At 39.2% G+C, this 26,631-nt stretch overlaps 2 protein-coding genes across 3 annotated transcripts; both read right to left on the bottom strand.

Moving 5' to 3' along the window:
* Positions 1-1,236: 1,236 nt before the first annotated feature.
* On the bottom strand, positions 1,237-2,271 carry LOC146451259 (uncharacterized). Its single transcript, XM_085099331.1, has 2 exons — positions 2,250-2,271; positions 1,237-2,105 (listed from the first exon to the last, which is right to left on the bottom strand). Exons 1-2 carry the CDS (start codon positions 2,269-2,271, stop codon positions 1,369-1,371), a joined length of 759 nt encoding a protein of 252 aa, XP_084955457.1. The 3' UTR covers positions 1,237-1,368.
* A 1,895-nt stretch (positions 2,272-4,166) lies between these two features.
* LOC146451258 (uncharacterized) lies at positions 4,167-22,850 on the bottom strand. 2 transcript variants are annotated; one of them, XM_085099266.1, is made up of 13 exons: positions 22,773-22,850; positions 18,673-18,823; positions 17,613-17,744; positions 16,207-16,393; positions 15,695-15,802; positions 15,082-15,192; positions 13,398-13,652; positions 12,590-12,721; positions 11,576-11,698; positions 11,407-11,484; positions 11,092-11,166; positions 10,552-10,608; positions 4,167-10,092 (listed from the first exon to the last, which is right to left on the bottom strand). In XM_085099266.1, exons 1-13 carry the CDS (start codon positions 22,778-22,780, stop codon positions 5,732-5,734), a joined length of 5,778 nt encoding a protein of 1,925 aa, XP_084955392.1. In that variant the 5' UTR covers positions 22,781-22,850; the 3' UTR covers positions 4,167-5,731. The 2 variants fall into 2 exon arrangements, with proteins under 2 accessions (XP_084955392.1, XP_084955391.1); XM_085099265.1 differs by lacking the exon at positions 22,773-22,850 and adding an exon at positions 21,387-21,534.
* Positions 22,851-26,631: the final 3,781 nt, after the last annotated feature.

Raw genomic sequence — 26,631 nt, 5'->3', positions numbered from 1 at the left:
TTAGCAAGAGAAGGGGAACGTCAGTTGACAAGGGAGCGTGCATTAAGATTGCCCATAAGATATTCGAAATAGACTGGCGATCAGACTATTCCGCGCGTTCTCGCACCTTCAAATGACGTTCCCGTTCTGTTGCTATATCTCCCTATTGTTCGTTATGAAGTGTTGCCTGTTCATACAGGATTTACAATCCTCCAACAGGCTATACGGACAAGGGGTGGCATGTACTATCTTCAATTGTCTATTGAAATTTTAATTGGAACCGTCAGAAGTCGCATTTCCACTCAATGTTTTCCCAGTCAAGAGGTCGAACAATTTTTTATCATTACCTGATTATAGACGTTACACTAAATTAACGCCAATTTTTCAAAAGTTAGGTTTACATGCATTAAATTAACGCCAATTTTTCGATAAGCATCTTGCTTTATTTACTGCGATTTTTATCATTCTGCATTGAAACTCGCACTTTACATTTCTGAATGCCTAACTGCGTTTTTGCTTCCGTCAATAAAACCTTTCAAGACAAGTGCGCGGATGTTTCTAAGTCTTTTTTGAAGCCGAAAATCTGGTTTTGAAGCCTAACTAGACCCTATCAGTTCAAAAGATAGCGACTCTGAAGAGCCAATAGAGGAGTCATGTAATGAAATAAAGGTGCTTTAAAATAACAATGTTGTAAAATAGCGTGCATTAAATCAGATTTACATCGACATTAATTAAGATACATTAAATTAACGCGAATTTTGTAAAATCGCGTTAATAGAGTGCATTGTTAATCTCCAATAATAAGGTACGTTCTCTTGTTATGAAATCCCTTCTCAAAAAGGAATCAAACAAGGAAAATAAATACGTGGAGGAGGTTTGGAAATGTCAGCTGTGACCTTGATTGTCATAAAATTTCGTGAACTTTTACTTTGAATTTACCCAAGAATTATTGATGGTTTAAGTAGCTATATAAACAACTTGAAAGAGTGCTTTTCCAAACACCTCGTCCGTAGGTGTTTAAATGCAAAAAAAGAAAAAAAAAAGAAGAAAACTCAGCTGCGCTAAGTTCAACAGTCCTGTTGCGACAGCTCGGATCGATTTTCTTTTCCGAGTATATTTGTGTCGCTGACTGAAAAATCCATCCACAATTTATTCACCAGTTAAAACAGACATCACATTTCTTTCACACACTTCCTCGAGCATGAAATATTATTTCCAATTGGCAATGCTTTAAGGAAGTTATCCGCTTCAATTGAAGCCTAAAAAAAATTAACTCAGTGTGCGAGTTTTCGTTCAGACTTGCTGTCAAGAGAAGGCTACTTAATGTGGAAGAGAAATGCAAAGTTCTCTTACAATTTTATTACATCAAGTTTACAGGACTTTTATTAATTATAAAGCGCAAAATTCGTCTGTTTTTGTATTAGTCTGCCATGCTTGCTTTGCTGCGAAGAACCATGCAGACTTTTCTATATTTTGTTCCGTTGGTAAAGATTGTTTACTCAGTTCTCTGCTTACCGCACTGTTCTCATTTTTTCGTTTCGATAACCTGTACTGCTTGAAACGATTTGCAAATATGGAAACGGAAACCACATTGAGCCTTGTTCCGATTGCTGAGCACAACGGAAACTTACGGCGGTATTTTGCAATGATTTTCGCCCATGCTTGGCTCTTTGACGCGTAAATGATAGGCTTTACAATGCAATGACACCACATGACCCATTTGAGGCCAGTTTCCAGACCATGCGGAATGTACCCGACCTGAAGTCCGTCCAAAAGCATCGCAAAACACGCTGGAAAAACTTGAATCAAACTTGTCCCTATCACGATTTTCGACATTGATGCAGAACTCGCGTACACATTGATCGCTAGCTTCTGCGTGTTGGAAAGAGCCATCGGGCAAACGCTCTGATTTTTTCGGCGAATAACCCTGCGGATTTGATAATAGCAGAACGATATGACAAACAATGGCAGAACTGCAAAAACAAGTATTGTAACAATGACCGTGAATAAGGCTAGCCCTCCAAGAGGATGTAGGTAGCTCCGTCCGCAAACGTAGAATCCAGGAAAATAATCCACCTTCACGTTATTGGTTAGTAAGGCTAGCCATGGAAAGCTTACACCCCAAGCTGACAACAACAACAACAACAACAAAACAACTATTTAAACGAGCTCTCTTCCAGTATTATTTTGCTCAGTATTAATCGCTGCGAAACGACCTTGTAAAACTTTTTCTGTAACAGGTCCTCGATATTCGATCCAATCCATCGTACTGAAGAAGATGGCGACTAGCATGTTCACCTGAATAATTTTTAGCGCACGAAAACCCTAAGAATGCTCATAAAAATGCACTGAAAAGTACTAAAACTTCAAACCTAGAACACACAATGTTGTTTGTGTAGGGACGAATTTTGCCAAAAAAATATGGCTTCTATGTGCCTCCTGGCTGTGTTGAGTTCGCAAGGTATTTTGGTAAAATGAAAATGTACAGCCACCATCTTTTCCCGTACGGTGGCCATTAGAATATGGAGATATCGCTGGTTCTTTTGGAGAAAGGTGGAAACAGTTCCTTGTTCCGAGGGTTTTTTTTTTTTTTTCATGTCTTTTAAGAACAGCAATAAAGCCATGGCTAGTCTTGCCATGTTGCTGACTCCCGGAGTTTGAACCAGGGCACAATAGTAGACGCGCTGTAATAAATTCAAATTTCTGCAAGGCTGATCGGACTGCGTAGAGAACTTAACACGACAGTGTCATGATAGAGATCACACCGAGAATCAACAGAATGCGGCAACCGTGGACAGCTGTTTCGAGCTGGTTGGCTCTCGTCAGCACGGCGTAGCATCTCAAAAAGTAGAACAACCAACGCGGGCCGAGTATTCTACCAAATGCACGTGGTAGTAATTTCGGATGGGCCCAAATTCAGACATCCGTCCACGTCATAGCGCGTGACTACAAACAATGAATTCGCCGCCATATTAGCTCCCGATGCAACAGCAAGACTACGTTAAGGTATTTCCATATCTATAAATTGCAATAACTATCTAAAATTATTATAATATCATAACATAATGTTTGAAACAATATATTTTGTCTACAGTCCATGCATTTGTACATATAAGCAGCAATTGATCTACAAATAACGGGGCGATACTATCAAAGAGGAACAGCATTTTTGAATTTGTACCTAGATCTATGAGGGGGATATATTTTTATTTCACAAAATAATTTTGAACATAAATTGTCATTAAGTTAACAGGAGAATAACAAATAAGTTCATTTTCTGAATAAAAGGGATTTGGTTAAATAAAAAATGAAAAATTAACGTGGGAAACAAGAACACGTTCAAATAATTTCATCATAGCTACCAGTTCTTTTTTGCTCAATGAAACTTTCATTTGTCCAGGAGTGCCAAATATCAAAAATAAAGAATCGGAGGAAATAAAAACAAATTCATGTATTATGAATATAAACTAGTGGATTCTTGTTTCCTCTGTAATAAAAGATCGTTTATTTTTCACTCGTGACGCACAATCTCGCACAAGGATTTTACCTTTCATTAGTTTTACCCCAATTGTTTTTCAAGGGTTCCGGAGGGGGGAGGTAGTACAGAGTTCTGTGAAAGTGTTTAATATCACTCAAAAACAAGGAAAGCTAGAGGGGGGCTTATAATCGGATGCATTTTTTAGTTAACAGCCTAATACACTTTACGTGGAGACTCCGCCCAAAAAGTGTACCTTTTTCATGTTACATAAGCAAGGTACGTATTTTGCGGTCTTAAGTTTAAAAAAGGTAAAATATAAAGAATAAAAGAATAAAGAATAAATAAAAGAAACTGTAATATAGGTATTACAAAGGGCCTTCACTTCAAATGGCGTCTTCAACAGACCCAACAAAATGTTGGCATTTAAAAGGAGTAACATTTTCTATGGAAAGAGTGTGAAAGGATCGCCTCCCCCCCCCCCCCCCCCCCCGTATAAAACTTTCCTTAGTACTCCGGAGGTCTGTTCGTGGACTCCAAAGCCACTGTCACACGAAGCATTTTTTTTTCTGCAACGTCAGGTTACAACCAAATGAGAAAGGAGGCGTTGCGTTGCAAGCCGCAAAAAACGTTGGACAATAACATATCTTGCAACTTGTGAAATGACTAGACTATTCTACTTTTGACTTTCCCTGGATTATGTACTCAAGAGTAACCATTCTAATAAGCTTTAATTTCTTTCCAGGTTGTTCGTTTGTCATTATCTTGCAGAAGAAAGCTTCCGTTTGTTATTCCAAACATTTATTTCGGGTTCAAAGGTTGAAAAGCGAGGTGACTGCATGAACGGGTGAAATAAACTGTGGCAAGTATTTAGGACATTTAGATGTTCTGTCTTCAAATTCAACTTTATTTACAGGTTGAACTGCACGAAACATATGTCCATAACAATATGACCAGGTCATTCAAACGAAACTATCATACTCCAGTTAACTGGTTGCTTTTAAGTAAATAGCTATATATAAATATTAAACCATCTAAGGCCTGGGGCAAACGAGTCGAAGTTAATTCGTCAAACCTATTAATTTTCAAATAGGCGCTTGAATAGTGCGACGTTTGCCGCAATTAAGTTCGACTCAAATTAATTGGTTCGACTCCAGCATAAGTTAGACTTGCCAAGTCGGATAATGCGACAGTGGTTCGGCGTTTCAGCAAACGCCGTTCTGAACACGCTCTGAACTCAATTCATAAATCATGCCGATTACAAAATAATGTGATGGATTGCGCAAACGTTACAAAAATACCGACTCCCCCATCTGCGAAACGCTATTTTTCCCCCTGACGAGCATGCGCTGTACAAAGACAATTTTGCGACCGGGATTGGCGAGCTATCGAAAGTCATTGCTGACATCGCACAGCGTGATGGAAATGTGTTTTCGTGTTTCATGAACACTAAATAAAAATGATTGAGATGCGAATTGCCTATTTGCAATAAATGCTCTGAGCTGTATGTAATGCGAGTCTTCTCTTACTATTTTTCGCAATTAATTGAATTGCCAAAGAAAGGCCCGACGAGCACTGTATTTCGGCATTTCGCTAGCAAGTCCTAGTAGTAACTAGCCGCGCGACTAGCACAGGGACACGTGCCTATGAAGTGCAACTTGTGAATTAGGATCGACGCAGTTTCGACGTTTCAGTACCACGCTAGAATTTAAGTCTACTCTTTGTCGAACCAATTTTTAATAAATTCGACGCGACTTAGATTCGACGTTTGCCCTAGGCCTAAGAGATTCCTAGAATACAACTTTGTCAAAATAATTTCTTTGAAATTAAAACAAGAGTCAGAATTGACCAAATTGAAAGCGTGACAAACCGTTGCATTGTAAAATTAGTACGCTACAGGGCCGGGTTGTTCGAGAGCCGATTAACTCTAATCCAAGATTAACCGTTAACCGAGGTTTTCATCTCGATCATTAAAAATGATTTTAAAGGCTCATTTTAAGCTAATGGTAAAGAAAATTTCTCAGGTAAAACTTAGGGACAAAATCTTTTGGACGAATCCTTATGGATTGGTAAATATACGTACTCGAATCAAAGTTCACGTTAACCCTAGATTAGCTTTATCGGGCTTTAAACAACTGGGCGCAGATTATTTGAAAGTTATTAGTTTAATCCTTCTTTGCGGAATATTCGGAATAAGTTTCCAAAAACGCATCGTATTGCGCGTGAATTAAAAGAACCGATGTTTATTTGAGTTCTCTCGGCTCCGGTGTGTTTATCTCAAACTTCAAAGTTCCATGATTTTTTAAGAGCTTTGACATTCTCTTGGGATTCTGTGAGCAAAGGTTTAGAAACCTTTAGTTTCTTAGTTGGGGCATTGCCTTCATCGGGTGTTTTCTTTGCATCCTGCTTGTTATCAGACTCCAAGGATTTCAAATTAAACTGCTTCAAGATGTTCGGAGGTAATACCTTGTACACGTGTATCCGTTTCACCCGTACCATTCCTTTTGACTTTAGAAACAGAAACGCCACATATGAAATTCCGAAGATTGTTATCATTAATAATACGACACCCACGATAAAGTATATCGTCTCCAAGACGATACCACGGATGGCATCAACAAATCGTTTGGATTCCTGTTTTATACTCTGACGGTACGCTTCTCTGTCGTAATCCTCGTACGGCGTCCCGTGTAATGCTGGTATGATGCAAGACCGGGGTTCAAAGTTCAGGAGCGATGCTGATAACTCCATTTCCTGCAAGCAATTCTCTGTATCATTCTCCAGAGAACAAAGCTGTTGGTTCAGCTGATCCATGCGTTCTTGTTGTTCCCTGTTGAAGTCTAGGATCATTCTGTTGTATTCATATACGGTTTCGTTCATCGATTCCGCATACAACCGCATGCCATGGTTGTTCATTAAGTCGACTTGATCGGCGATTGCAAGATTGGTGAAACTGTAGTCGGTATCAAGGCGAGAGGCGATCATATCATACCCGCCCAGTTCTTCAATAGCTGTAACGTTCAAAACATTTACCACAACGACGATCAGTAGGTATACGACAGCAGCGGCAGCAGCGATAATAATGGAAATTGGAAGCAGATTAGTACGCATAATCTTCTTATGAAGGGTTTTGCAAAATGAAAGAAACTTTGAGAATTTCTCGACCAAAAAGTCTGCCACACGTCGAACAAGTCTTGCGGCTTGTTGCTTAGTAGAAAGTGGCTTCTCTTGGAATTCGTCGTCATCGTGTATAATAGTTTCTTCAAACCCTTGGATCAGGTTAAAGGCAATTTGGTACGTCTTCAACACTCTATAGATCAAAAGCAGAATGTCCATGACCACAAATACGCTCAAGACCACCTTTTTGGTTTTAATGAACACATCAGCATCGTACACGCTTGTGGTATTTTTAATATTTCTTTCCCTCTCTAGAAATCTTTTCTTCTGCTCATCGATCTGCTCTTCCATAATGTCCCCCTTCTCAATGTTGAAGTAAGATTCTCCGCGGGCCGACTCGATCAGGGACAATTTGTTCGCTTTTGAAATGTTTCCAATATCGTACAAGCCTTTGACTTCTTCATACATAACACGTTCAACGAAAACCTCCGAATCCGTTTTATTGACAATGAAGTCTAATGTAGAGTCATTAGCTGCAAAGAAATCACTTATATTTCCCGGAAAACATGCAGCTTTACTCCTTGCCCATTCTTTGCCCTCCTCTTCAATCTTTTGTATACCTCTTTTTACCTGTTCCTTTGCTGTTTTTATCATGAATCTCAAAGGGCACATAAGTATGGTACTAAATGGATGTTCGGGAGACTTCCCAGTCCTGAGGACTTCAGAAAAGTCCGCCAGACCATCTTTGGCGTACTGGAGCTTCGCTTCGATCTTATTCTCGATTTCAACGAGCTTGTCTTGTTCTAAGACTCCAAGGTAGTCAAGAAATTCAATAACGGAACTATCGGCTAAACTACGTTTTGCTCTGCCAGAGGAAGTCTTCTGTGTATTCCAGTTAATTTGTCTTGCCATTTCACTCTCTTGCACGCGATGCGCGGTTCCCGGGAAACTTTCATTCATTACTACATCCCTTCTTTTTCTTGTGGTAGCTTTTTTCACGTTGTAAGCAGCTCTTGGTAAGGAAAACCAATCATTGTTATATACTCTCGTACCATAATCTTTCAAACTCTCCTTGGTTTCTTGCAGCTTTCGTCGAGTACGAAATTGAAACTGTGTTATCCGGGCGCCAATGGCTTTCTTTAAGTTTTCGACTTTCCTGGTTACTTTTTTGACGATTCTTTTACTCAGCTTATTAAACATTTTCAATTGGTTTTCTTGGATCAAACAAGTCATGTTGTACTTCAGCCACTGAAACTGTAGTCTCAGATAGAAATCGCAAGACCTCTGGACATCCTCACTGAAGTCTAGTATGCGTTTGACTTCTCCTTCACGATGCTGGTCCATCCGTAGAGCCATGGCATTGCTTTCATCTATTTTACTCTGGACGAACCCTTGAAATTCAAGACTTACTTTTAGGTTAGGCCCGTGAAGAAGGTTCAGAATGACTAACGCCACTGAGAATGTAAACACAAGGCTATAGACTACTCTAACCGCGAGGAAGAATACAACAAGAATGAGATGCCTTTTCTTGAGCCTATTCTGAGCCTTCTGTTCTACCCTTAGTCTGTTGTGTCCAGTTTTCTCTGTCCCGGGATCCTTCATTTCGACAAATACCCATCCAGAAGCACCGTTCATTACATTATCTTCAGGTTTGTGAGTGACCTGTGCATAGATCATGAGAGCAAACAAGCACAAGAACACACAGCCAGTCACCACAAAGAGAGGCATCATTGTGATCCAGGGGTTCGCTTTTTGGTCGCTGGCTTTCGTCTTAGGTTCGTTGCCTTTTCTTGCATTTTTGTCAACAAGAGCCAACTGGAGCTTTAGCTTTTGTCTGGCATCGTAAAAAAATATACTAAATAACCTCTCTTTGTCTTGTAAGTTATTTCTGGGAACATGAATGTCCAGTGTGAAGCTGGTCTCGGGACAAAGTATCACCACATCTTTTTCGAGGACTTTAACGTCGTCAACTTCGTCGATGACTTGGAGCGTGAAGAAACCAGGACACCTTGTCAAAACACCAGATACCTTCGCATCCCAGGTAGTATTTCCTCGCGATAAACTACTTTGAAATGTCTCATCATTACGGATGCTTCCATTGGTGAAGACGTACTTCAAAACCGATTCATCCTCGGCAATGCTTACATTCATCGTAGGTGGTCGTTGAGGATCGTGTATTTGATAAGAAAACTCGCCTCCTGCTTGAACGCCAAGATGATCCACTTTTACAGGTTTCAAATCAAGGAACGGTCTCCGAAGTGTTTTTGGCCATTCTGAAAGTTTCTGGCAGTTTTCACCGCTACTCCAAGTTTTAGTATTAACCGAAAAAGGAGTCGTAGTTTGAAAGTTTACTGTGTTTTCCCTGCTGGCGTTACTTACTGTTACATCCTTGCCGTCTAGACTTGTTACGCTGTATATGTAAGGTCCTTTTTCGGATGTCCTTTGGCCTCGTAAATACAGTAGGGGGGAAATATCAAAATTTGTTGAGTGTGACACTTCCAAAGAATCTAAGCGGTTTGTTCCTTGTTGCATCTTCGAACGTAGGTTATCATCTCCCCGTGGTATTTTCAAGGTTTTACGTATCCAAGAGGAGTTGAAGTGCCCACTGTCATGCCGTACTCTATATTTCAGGGTATACAGTGCCTTCGGAACCTCATGCTCTAGAAAACAGTTGAACTGTAAGTTCAAATTGCTTGGTTTGTTCATTTCCAACGTAAACTGGCTGGTGTCCCCTTTGGAGCATCTGTTTGGTATCGGTGTGCAATCTGGCAAACTGTAATAATGCAGACAATGATAAAGACAACTTTTGTGGCAGCAGGAACAAGAGCTTTCTCTCTGGTTGTTTGATTTGTCGCAGTTTGAACATCCATCTCTGCAAATCCTGCAGGTCCGATACGCCTCTGCACACATCTGCGTTGGAAATGACTGCAAAGGATCGTCCAAGAAGTCAGATTCTTTTATGCCAAATACATCGGTTAAAATATTCGTGTAATTTGTGCAATAGAGTTTGTCCAAGCCTTCCTGGAGATTGCAGTCTCTCTGGTTGGGTTTTTGACATATGATAGAATTGTCGGCGGTGTCGCATGCTTCATTTAATGATCGGTAGTGGTAAATTTCTCCTAGCGCTACGTCGTTTGGGCAAAGGCCTCTAGAGTGTTCAAAACACGTTGCCTTATGCACTTTTGTCTGGCGATTTCGTTGGAGGTCGTGTTTTATAGTGTAGTGGTTTGGTGCTGGGTAGCGGCAACGTTTCATGAACACCTCTACAAAACCACGAACGCTAGAAAACTCAAAATTCTCATTTGATCTCCAAGCATCGTAATCATTGTACTTTGGAACAAAGTTCACTTGTTCAATTTCTACGTCTACGTAAAAGCTTGAGTTTCGACGTAAATGAGTTTGGTTTGGCGAATTCCTTTGCAGCAAAAATGTAGTGCTTGTGCTGTCCAATTGTAACCGATCCTCGAAAAGAACCAGCTTTGGTGCTGGATGAAGGACAGTGAGCGTGGAACCTAATCGAACTGAAAAAGTAAAAAAAATAAATAAATAAATAAAAAAGGGGCCTCATAAAACAATGCGTTATAAAAACTTATAATTATAGTCCAAAACACGTTTCGAGTGTTAATCATTTTCCTTCATCTTGTCAAACAACTCAGAATACTCCAAATTTCAACTCTGTATGATCAAAAGTAACTTGGTGTTTTATGTACTTTTGGCTATGTGTTTTTTCATCCCGTTTTCCAATAAAGGTCACAATCCTTCCTTGTGCATTCCACCATCGCCCATTTTATTTTCACGATCCCTCAAATTCTTATTAACTCGATTCCCTCGTCTCGACTAGAAGCCTAATTATCCCGTATCCTACAAACCTATTCGGTTAAGGCCCTCTACGAAAAACTTTATATCTTAGTAAAATATAAGACTAACAATGTCGACCATAAAAAAGCCGTTGCTAATTTTATTTCAGGTTGGATACCTACCCCGAAGAGGTTCACTTTCATTGGCAATCTTGCTGATAATCAAGGGTTTTGAAATATCTGCGATAAAAAGTTATATTTACAACAAAAAGATTAGTTCAGGGCGTATTTTAGCGTCACGATAGTATTAAAACCACGTTACCAATCACAAAGTTCATGGCCCCAAAGTGCCAAGTTAGCATTCCTAAGAAAAATCGTTACAGACATGCCTTTGGATACAATTTTAGCCCTTTTTAAATAAGCTACATGTCAGCCCCTAAAATCGAAGATATTTAGTCATAGGCAGAAGAGCACTGAAATAACCCCATTTTCAGGGCTACTAACACATATCTTTAAAATTATGCTTTATGTCAAGTGCAAAACTCAATGCGTTGTTACGGAGACGAAGACAAACTACTGGTGTAAGCAGCTAGAATTGTGAACTGGGTTTTAAACCATGGTGAGACAATAAAGCATACGAATGCCTTCCCATTGTTGAATAACGTGAATTAAAATTGAGGTTAATTGAACTAATAATTGAATGAAAAGTGAAAGCTTTCATACCGACACACTTTCGATCAAACGTTAATCCACAGCCATACGCTTGGTAAGTCAATCCGTCACATTTTTGACTGCAAACTGTGGACAGAATCAACCACGTGTTACAAATAAGACTTTGATTTAATCAGTGAAAACGTTTCGGTGTCTATCAGAGAGAACTGACCGACACAATCACGTGCACGACTACATATACAATACGATTGAAGTGATCTTTTTTATTACAATGTAGAGAATGCAATATATCAAGGAGAAAACGAGATGCCAAGAATGAGCTCCCTGTGACTGGACAATTTTATTTCTATCAAACAGTAAGTTTACCTGTACAAATACGGTCACGTGTCCGTTTGCACGATTCCGATTGGTAGAATCCTTCCGGACATGGTTGAGTACTGCAGGCTAAATGAAAAATGGAAAGGTATAATTATGGGCTTCGTGTATCGACATGATGCAAAATGCACGTGAAATGGTTTTGGAACCTCAAACGTACCGTGACACGTGGCTCCATCTCCCCAATAGCCATCATTGCACGTGCATGTAAAACCACCAATGGTATTACTGCACGTGGATTGCGCGTGACAGTTATGTTTGTTGCTGGTGCATTCATCCACATCTGAAAGACGACCAAATTAGAAATTAGACAAACAAGTGAGAAGAACTGACGGTGATACTAATTTATCCGAACAGTATTCGGCTGAACTAGGTGAATGCATGCACTTGCAAGATGGAAGATCGAGCCTGAGAGCTTGGTTCGGCGCTCCTAGCCTTGTCTTCCTTTCTTTTCTGCCTATTCTTACTCACTTATGATTTCTCACTAATTCTTTTCTTCCACCTTTTGTGGTGAAAACCATCCAAAAACGCTACCAGAGAAAGGTAAAAGAAAGGATAGTGAGGTACGAAAAATATAAAAATTGACCGAACTGAAAAATAAAAGAACAAAAGATCAAAACACATACTTTTTTTCATGTGTTGAGCATTTAATTCCTGGCTGTTGAAAAGACCTCTGCTAATCTTTTTCAATATAGTTTTCTTTAATTTTATTTAATACTAGATGTAAAAATAATATCCGTAAGAGTGCATCTAGTAGGAACTGGGGGCATTGGACCTCGACAAATTTTGCCTCAAACGATTGGAATAAATTAGACCTTTCAATCAAACAAAGCCCATCATTAGCTAGTTTTAAAAGAGTGTTAAGTACTGATGTAAATAGTCTTTAGTCTAATTTTTATGTATTCATATATTTGTCTTTATTTTTTTTGTTCTTTTTTAAATTTTCGAGGACTCTTTTGTAAATCACTTATTAGTGAAATTGATTTCCTCAATAAAGATTATTATTATTGATTAGCCTGATAATTGTTGAAAAGAGTACCAACCTCATATTCAGTTACAATAGGGTGTTAGTTTCACGCTAAAGCTCAGTGACTCTCCTCTCATAGAAAATAAGTGCTCAATCTAACTGTCATTAGTTATATAACTAAAACTAGTCTAAGTTTATACCACATACCGTGGCAGGTCCCTCCTTTCATTTGATATCCTCGAAGACAGATACACTGTTGAACTTGAACGTCACAAGCTAACTTGCATGAAGCAAAACAAGGATCGAGGGAAGAAACTCTGTTTGAAGCTTGCGAAACAGCTAAACAAAATCAAAAGAAATCACTCAATAAATAAATGTTTATGCCGAGTAGCTGAGCGTTTCCGGTGAAGCGTTTTTATGAATCTGTTACTAGCCAGAATAGAAGGCTTTTTTGGTGCTAAGGGGCCCGTTAAGTATATTTTTAAATGTTTTTTCGCCGATTACACAGTGATTACAGACATGGTACTTAGCCAATGTTTTCATGCAATTACAAGATTGTAAAATTAATAGTATTCAAAGCTAACAAAAATTGACTTCTGCTAAGAAACATTTATCACCAAAATCACTTATCGGGCCCGGTAAGTTAATGACCGGGACTTGTGAGAAACGGGCTCCAAGTAATTAATCTGTTGATTGTTTTTCACTTTGTTATTTAGGGATTATTTTGTGAAGTGTTCTCCCCGTCGATTCTTCAACCTGCTCTTGAGGTCATTGTTGCAATCCTCATCATTTCCTATTTTATGAAGTCGTGACCTTTCCTGAGAAACGCTGCCGTATTGTCTAGATTTAACGGGGTTACCTTTAGGAGCCCATGAATCATATTCAAGGAAAATGCGCATAAAAATAGGAAACAAGAGGACAGAAAAGCAACAAGACGAACGAACGAATATATTCAAGACTTGTAACCATGACACAGCTAGATGAATCGTGTTCTAAAGTTGAAAACCTAACTTACCGAACTGCTGAAATTCTTGGATTCTCCCTTTCAATCTTTCGGATAGTAACAACCTCCCATGAAAATCTTTATTAAAGAAAATCTTTGAACCGTTCTTGACAATATTCGCGGGCACGTTGATGATGATTTTAGCAGTAGGAGCTGGGCTTGTTGCCAAGGCAACAGCAACCAGAGCGAGTACCAGGAAGGATGCGCGCGCAGTGAGAAGACGAGGACTTTTGGAGCGTTGAGAGACTTGAGAGCCACCACTTTTCTCTGCCAAGTTAAAAAAGAAAACAATTTCAAAATTTGAACTCCGTACGTGGTTTGGCCATGATGCAAGTTGTAGTCATTCCCTTTCAGAGAGTGCGGGAGTGGGGGGAGGGGCTGCATTTGTTAAGGTATGCGAGGACCTTTCTTCTCTTTAATTATTTTTCTCCTTCTTTCGTTCGCTTCTCAGTCGCGTTTGCTTAAAAATAAAACGACTGCTACATATATGTAGGTCATAGTTGCATGCACTTTGCATTGTGACGTACAAAAACTGGAAAAACACGTCATACATGTTCTAGTCGTACTATGATTGTGTATTCATCCTTACATTTTGCAGAGATGCTATAGCTACTGAAAGGCGTTCTTTTCTATATCCAAGTAAGCAATTGTTTCAATGGGGTTTGGTTTCTGGGGATAACTCGATCACAGCAATGCTTCTAGTGATAGGGCCGTATATAACAGCCAACTGAAATGGTTACAAGGATAAGAGGCGATGAACTTAGTTTTAGGAACAACGTTAACCCCGATTAAGAGATATGATGCATGGGAATATTAAATTCTCCTTAAAATTTTTGTGCCTGGGCATTATCCTGATTTTGATCGACCCTCAAAAGACCCATACTCTTTTAGCTGTACCATTAGGAACTATAATGGGTTTTTTGAGTGCGACTTTTCGCGGTCACGTTTTGCCTTATTCCGGCCATAGCTCGGGAACGAAATTGTTTCAAAAACCCGGCAACAAACTGAGGGAGCCCATCCTGTTTCCCCCTCATTCCTCGTCACCTCAAAAGTGTCCCACATTAATTCCACCCCGAATGTCTAAAGCCTGAGTTTACACTTGTGGCGCAAACCGCATGTATACGCTCGATTGCAAAAACGTTGACACCTAAAAAGCATAAATTAAACCGTGAACGATGAGACCCAACGGATTTGTGGGTAGTGTTTAAACTGAATAACCTCATTTCCATAATCAATAATTTACCATTCTCAATCTTTGCAATAAAAAATACAGTGCTGACTTAATTCTTTCGAATAATTTTCTACCAAATATTGCCTAAGTTCATCGACTGATTTGAACTTCCTTAGGCAAATCGCGAATTGTTTATCACTCAAATTGGCTCTTGTTGGAAACTTGGACACTTTAAGGGAAGCTTGGACAGTTTCCATCATTCACCACGTGCAACTAATTTTGGTCATCAACCGTCGCACGAGAATAGAAAATTATGCAAATAAATTTTAGTACACTTGTACCCATAAAGCCATGATTGGGTCTCATCGTTCACGGTTTGTATGCCTTTTAGGTGTCAACGTTTTTGGAATCGAGTGTATACATACTTGGAACAGCTTAAAATCCAAGATCAGATCGGAGTATGAGTTACTCTTGAGTTTGCGTTTGCATTAGCGAGGCTTAATCCATTTCTACAACAACAGTTACCTCTAGCTTGAAAATGTTTCAAAGGCTTCATTTCTTCATTCCTGTCAGCCTTCTTCTGTTCGCGGTCGGTTTCATCCTTCAGATGTGGTGCCTCAAAATTGGACATTTTTTCTTTAGTGGCAAAAAAAGTAAAGAAAAAGAAAGACAAGGAGCTCAGACATTGCTAATTTTTTTGTTTGTCCCATATTCTTACCAAATCAAAAACTGCCACGTTATTTTGTATACACAACCAAGAGACATCTTGCCAACCTATCTCCCTACAAGTCTCCTTGTATCTCGGGAGATCATCGGAACGGTCTGCGCGGGAACTGAGATCATGGGCTCGATACTCATCCGGAACGATATTTAATAACATTATGAGGAACGTTCCATGCGTCAAGATGGCTAATACACATGGATTTGGTCAAATTAAAATGTGTTCCCGGCATTTTAAAGACCACTCTCTGCTGAGCTTGAGTATAAAGTATGCTAAAACCTTTCTTCGACTACGACTTAGGGAATTCTCGCCGGACAAGGCGGGAAATTAAAGATGTGAACTCTCCGGATCTCGTGACTGCCAGCCTCACAGGCAGGTTAGTTCTTCACCTATTAAAAAGATTAAACTCCAACTTACTCTGGATTAAAGGAGTTGGTTGAGTTGGAGGACTGCATTTCTTTGCGACATTTTCATCCAGGATCGTTTTCTTCATCCCATCTGGCTGATCAAATATTGCAACTTTTTCTTTAAAAAGAATAAAACTACAAAGTTAACGTCCAAGTGAACAGAAGTGACTTGCAGGCTAAAAAATGTTAAACCAAAACAAATATTTCATACCCTGCCTAATTCCATCTATTGCCAACCAACTCGGCTTGGGGAGCAGGGATGACGCAGTGGTGAGAGTACTCGTCTCCCACCAATGTAGCTGGGGTTCGATTCCCATTGTCGGATGTCATATACGGGTTGAGTTTGTTGTTGGTTCTTGTCTTTGATCCGAGAGGTTTTCCACCTGGTACTCTGGTTTTCAGTCCCCTCTTCTTAAGAACCAAAACTTCAAAACTCCAATTTAATTTGGAAAGTGTCCCCAATTAGCACTTACTCATAGGGAATGAGTTTATCTAGTAACCGATAATCAGTAAACAACTTACCGGCTATAACTTTTCCAAGCTCTTTCATCTCTAGATTGTCTCTCTTTGCCGCTAACTCGAGTTCACGCTTTTTCTTTCGTCGTCTTATCACAATGATTATAATAACGGCGATGACTACCAAAAATGAACCTGCGCCTGACAGTGTTCCAATCAGCGGCCAATTAAGTGTTGTTTCGGGAACAATGAACTATTTAAATAAAAGAGAAAATACCTTAGTTAATATAGCAATAACTTGTCTGATGTTACATATCGCTTGATCTTAAATCATTTGTTCAACTATCATCGGGTAGTGATTGTACTGTTTGCAGTGCGTTAGCGTTCGATGGAGTGTCGAAAGTTCTCTTGCTTTAGGCTCGTTTAGGTTAAGCTCTATATTTGGTTAACTTGAAATAAAAGAAAAGAAGAGAAGGGAATCATGAGAAGAGAAAAGAAGAGAGTTCTCTCCAAATAAAAACAATAGAAAAGAAAAGCAGTAAACTTCGTAACACTTTCTTAACAAATCATTAGTATAACTGAACGCTTTGTCGAAGCTTTTCAGTTCCTCACTTGAATTGGTGCCTACACGTAGATAATACATGCCACTTATTTAGACCTCTATTTACTTTGAACTCTCGACTGTTAGCTACAAGTTATGTTTGCATCTGTTGTAGTCGGTCAGACTGATTCATTTGACTTGGTTTTAAAAGCATTTTTGACATTTAAATGACAACAAGTGGAAAGCGAACTATTTCATTGCGTTTCGGGACCAGATAGGAGTATCAAAAATGAAAGGAGACTTTTAGCCTATTACTCTGAGTACATGAGGAGAGTCAATTAAACACAACCACCGCCACCGCCAACGATATTAGGTTCTTTATTTCACCTAAAAGATATGCCCTAGTAGAATGAGCTGTGTAGGGCTGGTTCAGAGGTAGACTGTTTGTTGGGAAGCCTGTCAGACTTGGAATATTAATACTGCCCTCTCCAGCTTCCTAGTCAGAAGGCAAGGCCAGAGGGGACGAAATTTTTCCATCCCCAGTTATTTTTAATTAAATCCTATACCTCTACTGTGTTTTATTATATCTCTCATTTAGTACGAGCGGTGTGATTGGTCAATTCTGCGGGCCGTATTTCACTGCACGGCCCACTAAACTTCGACTTGTTTCCTTTCCCTCGCGCCCTTTAAACCTCAGACAAGAGAGGATGAGGCCAGAGAGATATAATAAATATCTTACTAACCTCGTTTTCTCGGTCCGTACAGTAAGTTACGGATCCCGTAACGTACAGTACGGACCTCGAACTCGGTTAGTAAGAGGTATTTACTCCGTAACTCCACCTCATAAGAATTGAAGTCTAGATCCTCGACGTACTGCCTTCTTAGGATGATACTTGCTTTGATTATTGAAGTGGTTTGTTGTACGACTTACCACCTGTATGTCCACAATAGTTCCTCCATCAACAAGGTTGTATTCAACTTTTACTCGGTCCATCTCATTGTCGTTCGCAGATACGTGAACCAGCAGTGAAGCAGTCTCATTTTCGTGGAATATTACATCACCCTGAAAAGTTTATAACAATAGATAACTTTAACTATTTTGCTTTTGTGTCAAAACACACAGAAACTGCGGCTAGCTAACAAACTGAGTCAGTCAGTCAGTTTACCAGTCAATCAGTCAGTCATTTAGTCAGTTTGTCAGTCAGTCATTCAGTCATTCAGTCATTCTCCTTGCCAGTATAATCTGATTCTCCTTTTCCCTTTTCATCTCTTTTTTATTGTAATATTAATGATAATAAAAAATTACATATAATTTACTTTAATTTTGATGCATAGCCTTATCTAAATCTGCGTTATCATGTAAAGTTAATTTTTTTTCTGTTTTCCATCATGTTTGTAATTTACTGTAATTTTTTTTCCATTATAATCTCGTGCTCGTCTTGTCCCGCCTCGACTAGCTTTGTGGCTAAGCCCCTTATGTAATCTGAATTTAATTTATAAATAAATTGTTGTTGTTGTTGTTTTCAGTCAGTCAGTCAGTCAGTCAGTCAGTCAGGCAGTCGATCAGTCAGTCAGTCAGTCAGTCAGTCAGTCAGTCGGTCGGTCGGTCGGTCGGTCGGTCGGTCGGTCGGTCGGTCGGTCGGCCACTCAACTTAGTGAAACTAAGTGAACACCAGGCTAGTGTAACTTAAATTCAAATCAAATCAAATTCACATACGTCTACTATAGGTGTAGTGTGTATTGGTGTAGCTTAATGAAGCTTTATTGCGTCCCGTGATCCTGCATATAATGCACTTAAATATGGAGGTATTGGTGTTCCAATAAAAGTGGGAATTCTGAACAGACTGACACTAACTGACAGAATGCATGGCTGTGATTGAATGACTGACCGACTGACTGACTGACTGACTGACCGACTGACTGAATGTTAAACTAACTAAACATTAATACTAATATCAGTAAAAGGTATTTTGAGATTTAGAGTAACTTACATTCAAGTTGTTCCTGATGTTAAACAGTTTAGGTTCACTGAGGTTAACATCTGAGAGAAAGTTCTCCACACGGATCCTGTTTTCCGTGTTGCTGGCGATAGCATACTGGCTTGATACTTGAAAAAATAGCCAGGCGAGCAATGAAAACTTACTGTCAAAGTAAAATTGAAAACAAAGATTAGCATTTTTTGTGTTTGGATAAAAGCTATCGGGAAAGCAAACATACCTTTTAGTTCAGTCTCGGCAAAACATTGCAAACGATATCGGTCGCCGTTGCAGGAACGTTTTAAAAAAAGCGTTGACATCGATAATCACCTCTAAAAATATTTTTTTCCGCATTATGAACAATTAATCTAAAAGAATTAATTTCATATTTTTCAATTTCCCATTTCAATTCCTCATTCCCCATTACCCATTCCTTACGAGTTGAACTTTGTTCAGACAAGCGAATTCATTAACTGAAAGGGGCGGAAATTGTGCCCTCTAATAAACTTCCGCTTCAGTTGCACTAGCTCAAAAAGTCCGCAAAAATTACGTGCCCTTGTAAGGTTAGGAACATAACAAGGGTCTGTTTATTAAAGCCCGTGAAGTTACGTGCCCTTGTCAAGGATCTAAGCTCACTACATTACGTGCCCTTGTATGGTTAGGAACATAACAAGGGTCTAAGCTAGCAAAATTACGTGCCCTTGTAAGGTTAGAAACACAACAAGGAGCTGTTTGTCAGTTAGTTCATTGCGTAAGAAATACAGGAAATATGGCAGCAGTGATCTCATTTCAAGAATGGCTAAACTTTCTTAAGAGGAAAAGTATCAAATTAATTTTCAAAATTAAAAAAATACTAATAATAATTATCACTCCAAAATATTTATTTTAGCTAGGTTTGAAAAAAATTGAGATTTATTCCAAAACTGATGACTTCATGAATTCTAAAACTTTTCTTTAAATTGATAATTGTTTTAAAGAGCTTAAAAGATTCATTCCCTGAAGACGAGTTTAACTAAGTCGAATGGATTTAGCTCCTTTAAATCATTTTTCACGTTTTTCCTTTTAAAAAGGTTTTACTACATTCTGTTTCCCTTCCTTTCTTTTGCATTTCTCTGGTCGCCGTGTCGGAAAAGATCGTAGTAGACGAAGAAATCGAGTGATTTTCGGCGGCTGACTTATGATACTTCGACTCTCTTGCACAATCATTTGATCGACCAGTTTATTAAAAATCTTAACCAGTGACTCCGAATGTTGAAGAGAGATTTTGTTCTACTTGACCCAACGATTAATAGCGGCAAAGGAAAGCTGTTTGTGGTCCTGTGGCAAGGGGACTTGCTTTCAGACTAGCACGTACGGTCTGTAGTCTTCCGCCAGCTGCCAACGGAGAAACGTTATCAGTTACTTCATAAACATAGACAGATAAGTATATGGTAGACTGTTAACAAAAAAAGCTGATCAATCAGCTCTTTTTCATTTCGATGCCGTATTAATCTGCGTCATGAAAAGCGCTCCTCGATTTGTAAACTGGACTGAATTGACTATTCAAAAATTGCGAATACATACATACATCACCTTTATTTAAACCTCGGATTTACAGAGTAGTCGTAGAAGCTAATATCTCCAAGAAAAGCAAAAAAAAAAATAAACTATGATAAAACAAGCTACAAAAATTTAAAAAAAGAAGAAATTAACCGCTCATTACACATCTTACAGCGACATTTTCGCTGAAAAGAAATTTGGTGAACTTTTGATTTAAAATCATTGAAGAACAGGGTGATAGACAAGTCCTCACATCGCTGCTGATGAGTATCTAAGGGAATGCAATCCATGAGTTGTTGTGTTTACGTATGTAACAACAAACTAAGTTTGTTTGATCTGCGTTAATTACATGTAGGATTTCTCATTTGGAACAAAACACAGACATTTCGGTATCGTGTGAAAATGTATTGCCTTGGAAAAGGTAATCATCAAGCCTTGGCTCCTGATACTTTACAAATCACTAGAATTGACCTTATTATTTTAGTAGCTCCTGGTAGTGCAGAGATTTCTCATTGACAACAATCCTGAGATCCCTTTTGTTAAAATTCTTTAACTTGTCGGACCCCACAAAAATGCAGAACTGCCGAACAACATCTAAACTATAAATCTCTCGTCAATCATGACTAATTTTAAATCTTCTAGGTTTTACAAAGGTGAAACGTGAGTTGCCAAAAAGAAAGCTTAATAGCCCCTAATTAATAAAAGCGAACACCGATTGATTACAAGCCGAACTCACCACCACGTTCAGTTTGATCTGAAACTGAAGACTATTTTATAGATCGCGTTTAAGCCGCAGCGAATAGTAGCACTGATAGCTTATATTAATAGCAGCGCAGTCGTGTTACAGATAACAATCGAATCTGTCGTATTTTTGTGTCATCATCATCCGCGTTTAGTCAAGTGTATCACTTTTTGATTGCTGGTCTATATTGTGCTGATTCCCTGCGGCAGTTTGCCAGTTTTCTGGCGCTGAGATCACGTTAGACGTGAGCGAAGTGCGACGCCAGAATTGGGTCCAGCTTAACCGAGATCTATACCATACACTACGTGTATGCCTTGTATCATTCCAAACGGACTAATTTTTGTTTTTCATTTTAACCATTTAAAAACACTATATGATATTGTATATACAAAGGTATTCATTACGATCGTTAAGCACCGTTACATATCTATGGTGTTACATCGCTTACCTGACTGACATGGTGCTTTTGTCGGAAAAGAGACTTCTTTCTTCACAGTAAATTGTACTCTGTTTCGTTTCATGTATGTTGACTGTTACGAGTCTCGGCGTCTTTTTAATTTCAGCTCTGTTGTACGAGCGAGATTATTAACTGAAAGGGGCGGAAATTGTGCCGTCTAATAAGCTTCCGCTTCAGCTGAAGTACTGCTCTAAAAGTCCGCAAAAATTACGTGCCCTTGTAAGGTTAAGAACACAACAAGGATCTGTTTATTTTAGGTCATTGCATACGAAATATGGCAGCAGTGATTTCAATTCAAGAAAGACGTTTCGTAGGAGGAAACGTAATAACTAGTTAATTTACAAAATTTACAAAATATTTACTTTTTTAATTAGGTTTTAAAAAATTAGAGATTTAACTCTGACCTGATAACTTCATGAACTCAAAAACGTTCGTCATTTCTCCTACGAATATTTTGATAATTTTAACCCTGAAGATGACTTAAATCAAGTCGAATGCATTTAGCTTGTTTAAATCATTTATTTTTATTTTTTTTTTTTTTATTTTTTGGCCTTTTCAAAAGCTTTTTAATGCATTCTGTTTCTCGCTCGGAGAAAGGAAATGTGATAATGAGACTGCAAGCAGCTTCTTCTTACACAGCATGATCTTTTAATACATGGACTTACTCTCGTGAACATCCGCCCTAAGAGGGCGGGGGATTCTATCGTGACGCATATCACGCGTGATCGGAAATTCAGTAGTGGAGCGGCCGCGGAGGCACTCTTGTGGAGGCACTCTTGCCAAACTGCAGAGCAACATCTAAACTATAAATCTCTCGTCAATCATGATTATTTTAGTTTTACAAAGGTGAAACACGAGTTGCCAAAAGGAAAGCTTAATAGCCCCCAAGCGAACACCGATTGATTACAAGCCGAACTCGACCACGTTTAGTTTGATCTCATCCCAAATGTCGTCTGCGAAACTGGGGACTAATTTATAGATCGTGTTTAAGCCGCAGCGAATAGTAGCAGCGCAGTCGTGTTACAGATAACAATCGAATCTCTACTCTGTCGTATTTTTGTGTCATCATCATCGCGTTTAGTCAAGTGTATCACTTTTTGATTGCTGGTCTATATTGTGCTGACTCCCTGCGGCAGTTTGCCAGTTTTCTGGCGCTGAGATCACGTTAGACGTGAGCGAAGTGCGACGCCAAAATTGGGTCCAGCTTAACTGAGATCTATACCATACACTACGTGTATGCCTAGTATCATTCCAAACGGACTACGAAATTTTTGTTTTTCATTTTAACCATTTAAAAACATTATATGATGTTGTATATACAAAGGTATTCATTACGATCATTTAGCACCGCTACATATCATAGCTCTGACAGCTTACCTGATCATGGTGCTTTTATCGGAAAAGAGATTTCTTTTTTCACGGTAAATTGTACTCTGTTTCTTTTCATGTGTGTTGACTGTTCGAGTCTCGGCGTCTTTGTCCCCTCTGTTGTAAGAGCGAGATTATTAACTGAAAGGGGCGGGAATTGTGCCCTCTATTAAGTTTCCGCTTCAGCCCAACTACTGCCCTAAAAGTCTGCAAAAATTACGTGCCCTTGTAAGGTTAAGAACACAACAAGGATCTGTTTATTTTAATTCATTGTATACGAAATATGGCAGCAGTGATTTCAATTCAAGGAAGACGTTTCGTAGGAAGAAACGTAATAACTAGTTAATTTACAAAATTTACAAAATATTTGCTTTCAGAGATTAGAGATTTATCCCTGACCTGATAACTTCATGAATTCAAAAACGTTCGTCATTTCTCCTACGAATATTTTGATAATTGTTAGTAAAGAGCTTAAACGATATAACCCTGAAGATGACTTAAATCAAGTCGAATGCATTTAGCTTGTTTAAATCATCTTTTTATTTTTTTTATTTTTTGGCCTTTTAAACAGCTTTTTAATACATTCTGTTTCTCGCCCGGAGAAAGAAAATGTGATCATGAAACTGCAAACAGCTGCTTCTTACACAGCATGATCTTATTACTTACTCTTGTGATCATCCGCCCGATTAAAACTGAGGGCGGGGGATTCTATCGTGACGCATACACGCGTGACCGGAAATTGAAATGTTTTTATAGTGGAGGCACTCTTGCGTGACATTTAACCGCGACTCAGCTTGCACACCCTCTTCTTCCTTTTACGGTGCGGAGATCGAAACATGCCAACACATGTTTAATGTGCTCAAATGAACCTTTTAACCGCAGACGTATGGCCGGGTTTCCTGTAATATTAGTACCAAAACAGGCCATTGTGGTTCAACTTACCATGTCAAGCAAGAAAAGAACTCGACATTCATTGGTACGCGTGCCACCCTTCACACTGACCACGCACCCTCGACACGCGCGTATCTCGCGCCTCAGAATGATTGATGGCTCATGCGGCTCGAATCAAGTTAGGCAGAGTTCTTGCAAAGCAGATTGCTCAGCCGTGGGACGTAACGAATCATGTTTTTAATGAAGAAAGAAGATTTTGGCATCAGAGCCAATTGCGCATGGTTCTCTATGGCGCGTTTTCAAGGTCAAAATTAAGTGTATATCCTGAGTGTACAGTTACCACACAAATTGGATTGCCAAATTAATCGTCAACTTACATGGCGATTTTCGGTTATGACCTCTGTTGACGGGTAGTGTCTTCAATGGAATCGTTTCCGGCGTTGCGTCATGACTTTCAAATGTGCACTTCTCACTGGAGCTATTTGAAAATGGGTTACGCGCATGCAGGCCTCCCACGCAGACGTTCTTTGGGGTTCGTCACGCGTTCCTGCTTGGAAAGCGTAAAACCCCAAAGAACGTCCGCGTGGGAAGTTGCGCGCATGCATAATTACTTTTAAAATCTCTTTGCATGCTTACCTGCGAAAGACGTAGTAGTATGATTACTTGATGATAAAAACAAAGGAAGCATTTTTCTTAAAGTACGACTAACAAAACTATGTCCATCTTTACCCGTGTCATATTTGCGAATAGAAACGCGATTTGCAATGACTTTCGTCACACTAGAATAATTCGCGAAGTTTCAATTAATTGGGCAATTCAATTTACGTGGTACTTGTAACCCCCCAATCCCCCCCCCCCCCCCCCCTCAACCCCGTGACTGCCACATAAAAGTGACGGGGTGATCGGCGTACCTTTTAGGGGTTAAATTTCGTGATTTGTACCCTTTTGGGTGCTAAAATCTAAAATGACGTCCATCAGAGGTATGCTGGTAACTTTTAAGGCTGGTTCACAAACGCTAGTGCAAGCTACGTTCACACGTCGAACGCAAACGAAAGTAGAATGAGATACGCGCGCGCAAGATGGCGGCAATCTTGTTCCCAGAGTCCGCGTTATCCTTGACCAGCAGTCGGGAAACGAGGACTCTGGCGAAGGAGGAAGCCATCCTGGTTTGAACGTAAACCGTAGAGGCATGGAACTATTATTTTTCATCTTGCATTTGCGTTTGTCTTTGCATTGCCCCGGTTCACACGTGTAAAATATAAACGCAAGCGCAAGAAAATTTTCATTTTTTGCGTTTGGGCGCTTCCACTTGCGTTTGCATTTGCGTTATGGTAGTTCACACGTGTGTTTGCTTGCGCTTGCGCTTGCGCTTTCATTTGTATTTCATTGCTCATGTGACCCAGCCCTTAGGGTATTGAGCCGAAAATATGAGAGGAAGTAAATGTCGTTCGACTAACCTGGTACCTCTTAGAGGTAAAAAATTTTTGGACCACGCCACGAAACAGACTCCTGGTACCTATTTGGGGGTTATTTTCAAAATTTCCGACGATCACCCCCGTCACTTATATATGGGAGTCCCCGCCCCCCGGAATGTAACTATTGATAGTTTGCATGTGACGTCTTGGCCGCCATGTTGGAAGTAAACTTTCATTTTTATGCAAACTATGTGAACAAATTTTCTTTTGTTTTGTACACCAACATGGCGGAAATGCAAACCACCTATAGAGTGTTTTCACTTGACGTCACGGCGGCCATGTTGGCGTCCCAAAACAAAGAAATAGCAGCCATGTTGGTGTCCCAAACTAAACCTCTGGGAATTGAACTCTATTTTTATAGAAATACTTTCTTTTTTTTCAGTAAACCAATACGGCCGGTAGTCACGTGAATGAAAACGCTCAATACACTTAATTTTGACCCTGAAAACGCGCCGTATTCCAAGGCCAGAGTCTCGATTCATGAAGATGTACTAAGTTGAGATTTATTCAAAGTAATCTCTCTTGACAATAGATTATTGTAAGATTAACAATAGTTTGAGCCATACACTGAGTTGCAAGACCAAGGCTTAAGGTACCCTTGCAAGAAGAGGGGTTACCCTTGCAAGGAAGATGAGAGATCCAACTTTTTCAAAAGCCTACTGGTAGCTTGTGTAACTGGGAGAGATCATCTTCCCTTTCCACACCATAAGAAACTCAAAACCCAACAAATAAATAAATAAACAAACAAACAAACAAACAAAAAAGGAGTTTCTATCAGCCAAATTCAATTTTATTTTTCATTAAAATAAACTCAAAAAAAAAACCTCAACTTTATTTAACGCACTGAGGCATGTTCATATACATTTACTATTCTCTGTAGTGAAAAAATGAATCAGATTTTCATGCAAAAGGAGGCGATACAACTGAATTAAAAGGAATAGGCCTTAACAGCTGTGTTAAATTAAATTAAAACTCTCATTTTTTCACAATTCTATTGTTTTTTTTCCTATGTTCCCATGTTGTTCTTTTTTTAATGGCATAACTTACTTTATCTTACCTTATACTTATATTCATTCATTCGATCGGGACTTTGCCGGGGTCGACTAGTTTATGATTAACTGAGACACCGAGGTGTGGCTCTTGAATGCCGCCTTGTAAAATCAAACTGCTCTTTTTCTTATTTACATCAGTAATTGTGGAAATCAATATTTTAAATTTCAAGGAAAGTTAATTGCACAACATCCATAAACCTACCCCTAACACTTAACTATGAACTGTAGAAAGAACGATGATAGATATTATAATCTCAAGAAAATAAGTCAAGATTTTCATTATAGACATGTCTATTAATGATTCTTATGGTTTGAGACGTTTCTGAAAAATCTTCACTTGAAACCTCTGGAAATCTTCATTTATTAGAACGTAATCACTTGCTATATTATTAGCTTGCGCTAGGGTCAGTTCAGCGTTATCATCAGCTGCATTAGCAATGAAGAATCCAG

Source organism: Pavona decussata, unplaced genomic scaffold (genome assembly GCF_977016875.1).
Source record: "Pavona decussata unplaced genomic scaffold, jaPavDecu1.1 SCAFFOLD_391, whole genome shotgun sequence".
Taxonomy (NCBI): domain Eukaryota; kingdom Metazoa; phylum Cnidaria; class Anthozoa; order Scleractinia; family Agariciidae; genus Pavona; species Pavona decussata.
Note: the sequence above shows the minus strand (reverse complement) of the source record. Positions and strands in the feature narration are given on the sequence as shown.

Coding starts and splice junctions, on each gene's coding strand:
- LOC146451258 (XM_085099265.1), bottom strand. Junction 13,653..15,081: donor GAAACATTTTCAAGCTAGAG/GTAACTGTTGTT, acceptor TTAACTTGGCAG/AGAAAAGTGGTGGCTCTCAA. Junction 12,722..13,397: donor CCAAGAATTTCAGCAGTTCG/GTAAGTTAGGTT, acceptor GATTTTGTTTAG/CTGTTTCGCAAGCTTCAAAC.
- LOC146451259 (XM_085099331.1), bottom strand. CDS start 2,271: ATGCTAGTCGCCATCTTCTTCA. Junction 2,106..2,249: donor GCTAGTCGCCATCTTCTTCA/GTACGATGGATT, acceptor TGTTGTTGTCAG/CTTGGGGTGTAAGCTTTCCA.